The sequence below is a fragment of the Protopterus annectens genome, chromosome 11.part0, assembly GCF_019279795.1.
Source record: "Protopterus annectens isolate FY-2018-M chromosome 11.part0, PAN1.0, whole genome shotgun sequence".
Lineage (NCBI taxonomy): Eukaryota > Metazoa > Chordata > Ceratodontiformes > Protopteridae > Protopterus > Protopterus annectens.
Window position 1 is genome coordinate 15,784,990 of NC_056745.1, and position 13,951 is coordinate 15,798,940.

At 44.4% G+C, this 13,951-nt stretch overlaps 1 protein-coding gene across 1 annotated transcript in view; it reads left to right on the forward strand.

The window, feature by feature from the left end:
- Positions 1 to 13,951, forward strand: part of LOC122815973 (zinc finger protein 585A-like) — a 475,437-nt gene that overhangs the window by 18,300 nt on the left and 443,186 nt on the right. The window contains exon 2 of the mRNA XM_044088857.1: positions 6,636 to 6,762. Within this exon, the coding sequence (XP_043944792.1) occupies positions 6,636 to 6,762 (127 nt within the window). The remainder of the gene's footprint in view (positions 1 to 6,635; positions 6,763 to 13,951) is intronic.

Consider the following 13,951-nt stretch of genomic DNA (forward strand, 5'->3'; position numbering starts at 1 on the left):
TATGATAAAAGCCAAAACATATACATTTAAAGCCTGGTTTCCACAGGTCCAGACAACATACTTTATACTTTTTTTTACACAGTATTAAAAAAAAAGACTAAAACCCATCAGCCATGTTAAACAAAATGTCATTATGTGACTGGATCCCTGACCTATAACAAAAGGTTGTAAGAGTGCGCTATGTAAAATTTTATTGATTGTAAAGGAGTTTTTCCAGAATGACACAGGAAACTGTATTCCATAGGTATGGAGCAATGCAGTTTCTTTTAATCATGTAGCATTCATTGAAGAGGTAATTGCAGCAGTTGATGAAGGGTTGACAATGTCTGCAGATGATCTTGATCTTCCTAAGGTGTTCAGCACCATTCCACATGTGAAATACCTGACAAATTAAAAGCATTAAACTTCAGTTCATATAATATATTGGGTAAAATGCTGGTGAAATAGACAGAGCCATTTAGAATGGGAACTGTTACCTGTTTATCCCAAAGTGGGCTGTCAGTTGTGTTTCACAGAACTCTGTACTAGAGGGCATTTTTCTAGACTATTCTTCTTAGCTGTCAAAGTGTGAAATGAGTTCTAGGTAAGAAAATATGCTGATAATCACAAACGGGTAACAGTTAATAAAGAAAAGATACCAGATTTCTTCAATATGGTTTATAAAAAATGCACACCTTAATGTTGGTAAATCTAGTGTTATGAAACTTATCAAAAAGCATGTAAATTATGATAAGAAAAGGGATGGTCATATTCTAAGAAGATATATACACCGTGGTAGACAGCACTTTAAACTTGACTTCCTGTATTTTCGTGTAGGCACTTCAGAGGTATCTGATAGGTTCAACGGTTGATAGCCCAGTACTTGCCTATCAACTTGTGAACCTAACTGTTCTTGCTTGCCATTTTAATCCTAGCCAAGTTGCCTTTTTTGTGCTCAAATTAACCTATCCCATTTGATTAGAGATTGGCCTTACTTATCCCATGTTTGATAATTATATGTTACCCTATAACTAGGATCATACCATAGATAATTTGAGAGTTCCCATGCAAGGAATATAGCATTTAGGAGTTACCTCTGTCTGTTATTAGCACAGGGGACAGTCCTGGGGTAAAGTTTCTGTTTCCCATCCATAGATCCAGTTTTTGCTTGAATGCAGACAGGTGTGAACTTTGTTTTATGTGGCTAGGGAGTCTGTTCCTCGGTGAGATATATCTGTCCCTCCAAGCTGTTCTGTTGATGTTGCAACAGAGTATTTCCGATGCCATTTGATTTGCTGATGTACAGTAGGTCCATCAGTACTGGATTGGAGGTTGCCTTGTATGCCAGACACGGGTCACCACTTGGCATTCTTTAGGAAACCGAGTATAGTGACAGGGCTTTGAGTCAGTCCATGAAGGGCATGTTGTTTAGGCCTTGTATCTTTTTAGTAAGGTATCTCTGTGGGAGTTCCAGTTTTTGCATGTGTCGGGACAGATAACATGTGAAAGGGAGCATTATATTCAATGACTGGCCTAACTAGGGCTTGGAAAAGGGAACGATGACGTCAAAAGGTGTAGACACATTCCGTAATAATGACGTCCCTAGGTGTAGACAGTCCCTATGTTTATAAGCTGGGCAATATAACACAGTCCCTATGTTTATAAGCTGTGCAATATAACGCAGTCCCTATGTTTATAAGCTGTGCAATATAAAAGGACTTTCTTACCACAGTACAAGCAGAAAATGATTGATTTCAATAATTGGCTAAGTTTCTGGTGTCAGTCTAAGGTGATCAAGTATCTGTCTGCCTGGGATGACATGATTGACAGACCTCGATGCTTTGCCAGAGATGGCCTGTGTCTGTCACCCCTGGACTTTCAGATACTGGCCAAGGCTCTTGCCACCCCTAAAGTGCCTTTCTTAGGTGGTGTTCCAAAGACCAAATTGCCACTGTAACAGTTACAGACAAATGCAATCTGAGGGTCATGCTGCTCAATGCTAGAAATCTAAATCTCAAAATGCACTCGCTCGAAGCACTCCTTAAATGGAGAACATCGACATTTGTGCTGTAACACAGACTTTGCTCAAGGCAGCAGATAGCACCCCTGCACTACCAGGCTATAACTCATTCCATACCTTCCGGTCCCAGAACATGGACAGAAGCTCCAAAGGCGTTGGTGTTTCCATATTCATAAAGGATGCACACAACTCCAGACCGGTAGCCCAATGTGACACATCAGAGATACTTCAGGTGCAGCTAACATTGGGTAAGACAGCAATTCAGGTCGTAGCCTGCTATAGGTCCCCAACCATGACCCAAGACTCTCACTTCACGTTCCTAAGCACCCTGGAGAATATTAGGGTACAACCTAACACTGTCATACTGGGTGACTGCAACTACCCCTCCATTAACGGGGAAAACTTCTCATGTACTAATACATTTACCCAACGTTTCCTGGAATTCATTAATTCCAATGCCCTGGACCAGCTCATTCTTACCCCCACTAGAGGTGGCAACATCCTTGACCTGGTCATTACTAACATGGGTGACCTTTGCTCTGCACCAATAGTCAACTCTTCCCTGGTTAGATCTGACCACAAACTAATCACTTTGAAAATCCACACCCTCCCCCCGCAAAGGTAACCACCATGAAAAACTTCTCCAAAGCTAACTTTGGGCTTCTAAAAACAGAGGTGGCTAACTTCACGGCACCCATGCAATTGGAGAATCATACACTATTGCCCTGTACGAACACATACAGAAATGTATGACTCTCGCCATACCCAATAGAACCAAGACACTCTCCTCCAAAAAAGGAAGCCAATCTGGTGGTCCTCTGCCATAAACAAACTCTACAACAGAAGGAGTAAACTGAAAGTCCAAAGACTGGAAAACCCCCATATCAGCCTCAACAAAAAGTTGAGGTCCCTCATCAAATCCTCTAAAGCTAGCTATGACAACAGAACTGCAGCAGATAGTAAAGACAACCACAAGGCATTCTATAGTTATGTAAAGAATCTCCATGGCAATACCAAGATTTGCTCAGAGCTGTTGCACAATGGCACCTCCTATACTGAGCCAACAGATATTGCCAGTATACTGGCCAACAGATTCAGTGCCAACTTTACCCCTCTCTCCCCCACCAAAGGACCAATCACAATACCAGTAGATTGCAGGGCACAGAGTATTACTGCTGCACAGGTTAAAACAGCACTGTCCAAGGCCAAGAATACAACTTCTGTGGGACCTGACAATATCTCTGCCTGTGTTCTACATGAACTACAGAGGAGCTGACACCTCACCTGTGTGCCCTGTTCAATCACAGCCTCACCTCAGACTTTGTCCCTACTGAATGGCGCACTGCTACAGTCATCCCTCTCCACAAAGGAGGAGTGACTGCAGACCCTGGGAACTATTTCCCCATTAGCCTGACAAGTCAGATATGCAAAGCTATGGAGCGCAACATTATGGACGTAATAAATAAAGATATAAGAAACTTCCAACTCTGGATCCCACACAGTTTGGTTTTGTGAAGGGTAGATCATCCCTACTCAACCTGGTTGAGTTCTTTGAGCCAGTCACCAGAGCAGTGGATGAAGGCAAGGTGGTTCATACAGCTTACCTTGATCTGGCCAAGGCCTTTGATACCATTCCCCACTCAGGAATCATAGAAAAACTCACTAAGCTAGGCATCAAGCCCTATATCACTAGGTGGGTTGCAAACTGGCTCACAGATAGAACCCACAGTGTGAAAGTAGCTGACTCCAAGTCAGACTGTTGACCAGTCATGAGTGGAGTCCCACAGGGTTCGGTCCTGGGTCCTCTCATGTTTGGTATCTGCTTCTATGAAGTTCAGGCCAACACGAAGGGACTGTGGCTGACAAAGTTCGCAGACTATTGCAAGTTGGGAGCCATAATAAACTCCCCAAGTGATGTTGGCATCCTACAGAAAGGCCTGACTGAGACCAATGACTGGTGTCAGAACCATGACCTTAAACTCAATGCCAAAAAATGTGTCATCATCCCCTTTGGGAAAAACATGGTTCCCATGAATTGCCACAGTAGTCCACTGAACACAGAAGGCATCATAAGAAATCTGGGAACACAGGTTGACAGCAACCTCTCTTTTGACTACCACATTGCCACTGTGGTCAGGAAGTCCTTCTATGTGGCACATCTTATTACTAAGGGTTTTGCATCCAGGAAGAAATAGGTCATTGTCTCCCTCTACTCTTCCCTCATTAGGCCAATCATTGAGTACAATGCCCCATATGGCATGTACCTCACTAGACACCTACAACAACTGGAGAGGCCGCAAAAGTACCTCACAAAGAGGATCTTAGGCCTTAAACACTTGTCCTATATGGACAGACTAAAAAAAACACCAACTGTTCTCTGTCTCATATCACCTACTTAGAAGCGATCTCTGCTTGACTTACAAAGCTATGTCTGACCCAGCTCTGTTAGAAATGCTGCATCTAAAGAAATCCCAATCCGTCCACACTACATGCTTCAGAGACCTCAACCTCATTACCACAATCAACAGAAGAAGCTGGAGGGACAGGTTCATAACACAGAGACTGCCCATGCTGTGGAACAGACTTCCCATACATGTCAAACAGAGCACCTCACTGGTCCTCTTCAAGAGAAATCTTGATGTGTGGATGGGAAATAGAAAATTCACCCCAGGGTTCACTCCAGTGACTCTACTTGACAGAGGCACTGGGAATTAAGGTCAGGTGGCATGATGCCAGGGTAATCCTATGGGCTAGGCTTGTAAAGGCTCCAGGGCCATTAGCCTAGTACACACCTATGAACAATGGCACATGTGGGTCAAAAGCTAGGTCACTGTCCACATAAGTTCCCAAATCCTGAACAACTTGGTCAACTCTTTGTGAGTATTGTCAGTGTGGTAGTTCCCTGGGTAGATGACTTCCCAAAGGATATGATAATAAATGTTTTTTGTCATCAGTCCATAATTTTGGTGCCAGTTATTTGTTTGGGACAAACCTTCCTACAGGATGGCTAAGTCATTTGGAGATCCAATGACTACTCCTAGGTTGCAGTCATCTACAAACGTAGTTAGCCAAAGCCCTTTGGTATTGGCTTTTACTTCAAAAAAGTAGATGCCAAACATGAATGGTCTCAGCACAGAACCCTGAGGGACTCCACTGATTACTGGTCTCTTTATGGAGGTAACTTACCTATTTTGATTTTGTGTGTCCTATTTGTGAGCCAGTTGGCAATGCAGTGGATGATGTAGGGATTTATTCCCAGTTTACTTAGCTTTTCTACCATACCTGAGTTGGTACTTGTGTCATATGCTTTGGCCAGGTCGAGGTATACAGTGTGTATCAGTTTACCTTCTTCAGTTGCTTTGCTGGCCTTTTCCAAAAAAAATCACCAGGTTGAGTAAACTTGACCTTCATAGGTTGGTACTAGGCTATCAGCCCTAGGGCCTATACAAGCCTATCCATAACAATTCCCTGGCTGTTTCTTCCCACACTATTTACTTCCTTTCTCTAAGCCAGACTGAGATGAGTCCAGTGTTTTGAGGTTCCTTGTATCCTGATAGATTAGTTCCATGATGAGTCTTTCCATGGTTCTGTATACAGACTTATGGGTCTGTAATTGCTTAGATCTGTGGAAGGTCCTCCCTTATGTCCTTATCTTCTCTTGATGTACCTGCCTTCATTTAGAATCTGTTCAAGCGAAGTTAGAAAAGCATGTTCTGTTTCCCATCTTATTAGAAAGCGCATCTAGTAACTCCATGAAGGTCACCGTATCACTTTACATCTCACTGATCTGACCGTTATTGATTACAGTACTGCATTCGTTTAGCCTTGGAACAAGACTCCTGAAAGAACAGGAAAAGGTACAAGAGTCATGTTCTAGAAAAAAGTAGGGCCGGAAAACTTAGAGTAGTTTATTTTGATCATTTAGGCTGTATGGGAGAGAACACGTTTTATCATTGACAATGCTTTGGTGTAATCAGTTTTCATACTCTAGGTTGTACAGAATTCATTTATCAATGATAGTAGCTGAATGTTACTTAAGATTTGTATATCAAGAGGGGTCTATATCAATTTGTCAGACAGTCTAGTCAGAGAATGTCTATTTGTCAAACCCACTTAGGTGAAAAGTCATTTTAGCAAAAGATTGTTTCAACAAATTATTTTACAGGGAAAAAAATTAGTGGGCCAGCTAAGGACAGTAACAAACACTACACATTTTAAAACTCTTCAAAGTGGGGGGCTTCGTCCCTCACCTCCCTAACTAAATATCACAATTCCAAGATTGCACTAAAGTCATTTGCTGAATAGAGTATTCGACAAACTGATATAGGCCATATTAAGAGTGTAGCAAGACGGTGATAGAACTCTTTACTTCTACACTAAGGCTTAAGGGAAACGATGACCAAGAGGTAATGCTTGTAACCTAAGCAACAAATGTCATCACAATAAGTAAGGTATTGTGTCAGAGTGTCACTGGGAACAACACAAAAACTGGTTAACTATTATTTCCTCTTGCATTCTGTATTCTTAACATTAATGGTTTAATCTATTGTTTTTTATCACTGCTTGTTAATTTTTTTTGAAGAGTTGTTGTAGGAGTGATGCCAAGACAAATTTAAAAACATTTTATGTCTTTCAGGTACCTGAAACTTTGGAAGATGTTGCTGTTCACTTTTCAAAAGAAGAATGGATGATGCTGAGCAAAGAGGGGAAGCAGCTGTACCAGGAGGTGATGGTGCAGAACTATGAACACATGGTGTCCATAGGTAAGGAGGATCATCCCAGCACTACATGGGGAGATGATGGTACAGAGCTATGAACACATGATGTCCATAGATAAGGAGGATCATCCCAGAGCTACACGGGGAGGTTATGGTTCAGAACTATGAACACATGGCGTCTGTAGGTAAGGAGGATCATCCCAGAGCTACATGGGGAGGTAATGGTGCAGAACTATGAACACGTGGTGTCCGTAGGTAAAAAGGATCATCCCAGAGCTGCATGGGGAAGTGATTGTACAGAACTATGAACACTTGGTGTCTGTAGGTAATGAGGATCATCCCAGAGCTACATGGGGAGGTGATGGTACAGAACTATGAACACATGGTGTCCGTAGTTAAGGAGGATCATCCCAGAGCTACATGGGGAGTTGATGGTACAAACTATGAACACATGCTGTCTGTAGGTAATGAGGATCAACCCAGAGCTACATGGGGAGGTAATGGTACAGAACTATGAACACATGATGTTCGTAGGTAAGGAGGATTCTCCCTGAGCTACATGGGGGAGTGATGGTACAGAACTATGAACACAAGGTGTCCATAAGTAATGAGGACCATCCCAGACCTACATGGGGAGGTAATGGTACAGAACTATGAACACATGGTGTCTGTAGGTAAGGAAGATTGTCCCAGAGTTACATGGGGAGGTGATGGTACAGAACTTTTATCACATGGTGTTAGTAGGTATAGATGGTACCAGAGCTACTGGGGGAGGTGGTGGTACAGAACTATGAACAACTATGACTTCATGGTGTCCATAGGTAAGGGGGATCGTCCCAAAGCTGCATGGGGAGGTGATGGTACAGAACTATGAACACACGATGTCCGTATGTAAGGAGGATCATCCCAGAACTTCATGGGGAGGTGATGGTACAGAACTATGAACACATGGTGTCCGTAGGTAAAAAGGATCATTGCAGAGCAACATGGGGAGGGGATGGTACAGAACTATGAACACATGGTGTCTGTAGGTAAGGAGGATCATCCCTGAGCTACATGGGGAGGTGATGGTTTAGAACTATGAACACATGATGTTCGTATGTAAGGAGGATCATCCTTGAGCTTCATGGGGAGGTGATGGTACAGAACTATGAACACATGGTGTCCGTAGGTAAAAAGGATCATTGCAGAGCAACATGGGGAGGTGATGGTACAGAACTATGAACACATGGTGTCCGTAGGTAAGGAGGATCATCCCAGAGCTACATGGGGAGGTGATGATACAGAACTGTTATTACATGGTGTTAGTAGGTAAAGATGGTCCCAGAACTACATGGGGAGGTGATGGTACAGAACTATGAATACATGGTGACCATAGGTAAGGAGGTTCATCCCTGACCTACATTGGGAGGTGATGGTACAGAACTATGAACACATGGTGTCCGTAGTTAAGGAGCATCATCCCAGAGCTACATGGGGAGGTGATGGTACAGAACTATGAACACATGGTGTCCGTAGTTAAGGAGGATCATCCCAGAGCTACATGGGGAGGTGATGGTACAGAACTATGAACACATGGTGTCTGTAGGTAAGGAGGATCATCACAGAGCTACATGGGGAGGTGATGGTACAGAACTATGAAATCATGGTGTCTGTAGGGGGAGAGGCTCATCCCAGAGCTACACGGGGAGGTGATGGTACAGAACTGTTATCATATGGTGTCCATAGGTAAGGATGATCGTTCCATAGCTACATGGGGAGGTATTGGTACAGAACTATGAGCACATGGTGTCTGTAGGTAAGGAAGATAGTCCCGGAGCTACTTGGTGAGGTGGTGGTGGTACAGAACTATGATCACATGGTGTCCGTAGGTAAGGAGGATCATCCCAGAGCTACATAGGGAGGTGATGGTACAGAACTATTAATACATGGTGCCCATAGGTAAGGAGGTTCATCCCTTACCTACATGGGGAGGTGATGGTACAGAACTGTTATCACATGGTGTTAGTAGGTAAAGGTGGTACCAGAGCTACACAGGGAGGTAATGGTACAGATGTGTGATCACGTGATGTCAGTAGGTAAAGATGGTACCAGAGCTACATGGGGAGGTGATGGTATAGAACTACGAACACATGGTGTCCGTGGTTAAGGAGGATCATCCCAGAGCTACATGGGGAGGTGATGGTACAGGACTATGAACACATAGTGTTCGTAGGTAAGAAGGATTATCCCAGACCTACATGTGGAGGTGATGGTACAGAACTATGAACACACGGTGTCTGTAGGTATTGAGGATCATCCCAGAGCTACACGGGGAGATGATGGTACAGAACTATGAACACATGGTGTCCGTAGTTAAGGAGGATCATCCCTGAGCTACATGGGGGAGTGATGGTACAGAACTATGAACACATGGTGTCCATAAGTAAGGAGGACCATCCCAGACCTACATGGGGAGGTAATGGTACAGAACTATGAACACATGGTGTTCGTAGGTAAGGAGGATTCTCCCTGAGCTACATGGGGGAGTGATGGTACAGAACTATGAGCACATGGTGTCTGTAGGTAAGGAGGATCATCCCAGAGTTACATGGGGAGGTGATGGTACAGAACTTTTATCACATGGTGTTAGTAGTTAAAGATGGTACCAGAGCTACTGGTGGAGGTAGTGGTACAGAATTATGAACAACTATGACTTCATGGTGTCCATAGGTAAGGATGATCATCCCAAAGCTAAATGGGGAGGTGATGGTACAGAACTATGAACACACAGTGTCTGTATGTAAGGAGGATCATTCCAGAGCTTCATGGGGAGGTGATAGTACAGAACTATGAACACATGGTGTCCGTAGGTAAAAAGGATCATCCCAGAGCAACATGGGGAGGTGATGGTACAGAACTATGAACACATGGTGTCTGTAGGTAAGGAGGATCATCCCTGAGCTACATGGGGAGGTGATGCTACAGAACTATGAACACATGGTGTCTGTAGGTAAGGAGGATCATCCCTGAACTACATGGGGAGGTGATGGTACAGAAATATGAACACATGATGTCTGTAGGTAAGGAGATTCATCCCAGAGCAATATGGGGCGGTGGCGTTACAGAACTATGATCACATGGTGTATGTAGGTAAGCAGAATCATCCCAGAGCTAGATGGGGAGGAAATGGTCCACAACTTTGATCACATGGTGACCATAGTTAAGGATGATCATCCCAGAGCTAAATGGGGAGGTGATGGTAGAGAAGTATGAACACATGGTGCCCACAGGTAAGGAGGATCATCCCAGAGCTACTTGGGGAGGTGATGGTACAGAACTATGAACACATGGTGTCCACAGATAGGGAGGATCATCCCAGAGCTAAATGGGGAGGTGATGTTGCAGAACTATGAACACATGGTGTCCATAAGTAAGGAGGATCATCCCTGAGCTACATGGGGAGGTGATGGTACAGAATTATGAACACATGGTATCCATAAGTAAGGAGGAACTTCCCAGAGCTACATGGGGAGGTGATGATACAGAACTGTTATTACATAGTGTTAGTAGTTAAAGATGGTCCCAGAACTACATGGGGAGGTGATGGTACAGAACTATGAACACTGTGTCCGTAGGTAAAAAGGATCATCCCAGAGCAACATGGGGAGGTGATGGTACAGAACTATGAACACGTGGTGACTGTAGGTAAGGAGGATCATCCCTGAGCTTGATGGGGAGGTGATGGTACAGAACTATGAACACATGGTGTCTGTAGGTAAGGAGGATTATCCCAGAGCTGCATGGAGAGGTGATGGTACAGACGTGTTATCACATGGTGTTAGTAGGTAAAGGTGGTACCAGAGCTACACAGAGAGGTAATGGTATATGTGTGTGATCACATGATGTCAGTAGGTAAAGATGGTACCAGAGCTACATGGGGAGGTGATGATACAGAACTATGAACAAATGGTGTCCGTAGTTAAGGAGGATCATCCTAGAGCTACATGGGGAGGTGATGGTACAGAACTATGAACACATGGTGTGTGTAGGTAATGAGGATTGTCCCAGAGCTACATAGGGAGATGATGGTACAGAACTATGACCACATGGTGTCTGTAGGTTATGAGGATCATCCCAGAGCTACATGGGGAGGTGATGGTACAAACTATGAACACATGGTGTCTGTAGGTAAGGAGGATCAACCCAGAGCTACATGGGGAGGTAATGGTACAGAACTATGAACACATGGTGTTTGTAGGTAAGGAGGATTCTCCCTGAGCTACATGGGGGAGTGATGGTACAGAACTATGAACACATTGTGTCCGTAGGTAAAAAGGATCATCCCAGAGCAACATGGGGAGGTTTTGGTGCAGAACTATGAACACATAGTGTCCATAGGGAAGGAGGATCAACCCAGAGCTACATGGGGAGGTAATGGTACAGAACTATGAACACATGGTGTTTGTAGATAAGGAGGATTCTCCCTGAGCTACATGAGGGAGTGATGGTACAGAACTATGAACACATGGTGTCCATAAGTAAGGAGGACTATCCCAGACCTACATGGGGGGGGGGGGGTAATGGCACAGAACTATGTTCATAGGTAAGGAGGATTCTCCCTGAGCTACATGGTGGAGTGATGGTACAGAACTATGAGCACATGGTGTCTGTAGGTAAGGAGGATCGTCCCAGAGTTACATGGGGAGGTGCTGGTACAGAACTTTTATCACATGGTGTTAGTAGGTAAAGATGGTACCAGAGCTACTTGGTGAGGTGGTGGTACAGAACTATGAACAGCTATGACTTCATGGTGTCCATAGGTAAGGGGGATCATCCCAAAGCTACATGGGAAGGTGATGGTACAGAACTATAAACACATGGTGTCTGTATGTAAGGAGGATCATACCAAAGCTTCATGGGGAGGTGATGGTATAGAACTATGAATACATGATGTCCATAGGTAAAAAGGATCATCCCAGAGCAACATGGGGAGGTGATGGTACAGAACTATGAACACATGGTGTCTGTAGGTAAGGAGGATCATCCCTGAGCTACATGGGGAGGTGATGGTACAGAACTGTGAACACATGGTGTCTGTAGGTAAGGAGGATCATCCCTGAGCTACATGGGGTGGTGATAGTACAGAACTATGAACACATGGTGTCTGTAGGTAAGGAGATTCATCCCAGAGCAACATGGGGCGTTGATGGTGCAGAACTATGAACACATGGTATCTGTAAGTAAGGCAGATCATCCCAGAGCTACATGGAGAGGTGGCGTTACAGAACTATGATCACATGGTGTCTGTAGGTAAGCAAAATCATCCCAGAGCTAGATGGAGAGGAGATGGTACAGAATTATGAACACATGGTGTCCATAGGTAAGGAGGTTCATCCCTGACCTACATGGGGAGGTGATGGTACAGAACTATGAACACATGGTGTCCGTAGCTAAGGATGATCATCACTTAGCAACATGGGGAGGTGATGGTACAGAATTATGAACACATGGTGTCTGTAGGTAAGGAGGATCATCCCAGAGGTATATGGGTTGGAGATGGTACAGAACTTTTATCACATGGTGTTATTAGGTAAAGATGGTCCCAGAGCTACATGGGGAGGTGAAGGTACAGAACTATGAACACATGGTGTCCATAGCTAAGGATGATCATCCCAGAGCTAAATGGGAAGGTGATGGTACAGAAGTATGAACACATGGTGCCCACAGATAAGGAGGATCATCCCAGAGCTACTTGGGGAGGTGATGGTACAGAATTATGAACACATGGTGTCTGTAGGTGAGGAGGATCATCCCTGAGCTACATGGGGAGGGAATGGTACAGAATTATGAACACATGGTGTCTGTAGGTAAGGAGGATCATCCCAGAACTACATGGGGAGGTGATGGTACAGAACTATGAGTACATGGTGACCATAGGTAAGGAGGTTCATCCCTGACCTACATGGGGAGGTGATGGTACAGAACTATGAACACATGGTGTCCATAGCTAAGGATGATCATCGCTGAGCTACATGGGGAGGTGATGGTACAGAATTATGAACACATGGTGTCTGTAGGTAAGGAGGATCATCCCAGAGGTGCATGGGTTGGAGATGGTACAGACTTTTTATCACATGGTGTTATTAGATAAAGATGGTCCCAGAGCTACATGGGGAGGTGAAGGTACAGAGCTATGAACACATGATGTCCGTAGGTAAGGAGGATCATCCTGGAGCTACATGGGGAGGTGATGGTACAGAACTATGAACATATGGTGTCTGTAGGTAAGGAAGATAGTCCCAGAGCTACTTGGTGAGGTGGTGATACAGAACTATGATCACATGGTGTCCGTAGGTAAGGAAGATCATCCCAATGCTACATGGGGAGATAATGGTACAGAACTATGAACACATGGTGTCTGTAGATAAGTAGGATCATCCCAGAGCTACATAGGGAGGTGATGGTACAGAACTATGAATACATGGTGTCCATAGGTAAGGAGGTTCATCCCTGACCTACATGGGGAGGTGATGGTACAGAACTGTTATCACATGGTGTTAGTAGGTAAAGGTGGTACCAGAGCTACACAGGGAGGTAATGGTACAGATGTGTGATCACATGATGTCAGTAGGTAAAGATGGTACCAGAGCTACATGGGGAGGTGATGATACAGAACTATGAACACATGGTGTCTGTAGTTAAGTAGGATCATGCCAAAGCTACATAGGGAGGTGATGGTAGAGAACTATGAATACATGGTGTCCATAGATAAGGAGGTTCATCCCAGAGCTACATGGGGAGGTGATGGTACAGAACTATGAACACATGGTGTCTGTAGTTAAGGAGGATCATCCCAGAGCTACATGGGGAGGAGATGGTACAGAACTATGAACACATGGTGACCGTAGTTAAGGAGGATCATCCCAGAGCTACATGGGGAGGTGATGGTACAAAACTATGAACACATGGTGTCCATAGGTAAGGATCATCATCCCAGTGCTACATGGGGAGGTGATGGTACAGAAGTATAAACACATAGTGTCTGTAGTTAAGGAGGATCATCCCAGATGTCCTTCAAGGATGCATCTGCAGTCCTTACATATGGGTTGTCCTGCCTCAGGCAGCCCCTCGGTCGGCCGGATTCCAAAGTCTGGGTCCGGCATCGGCTGATGTCGCCCCTCTCCTGACGTCAGAGCACCTGGGATATAAAAGCGTCAGCCAACGCCATCTTCCTCAGTCTTTCTTGCCGCGC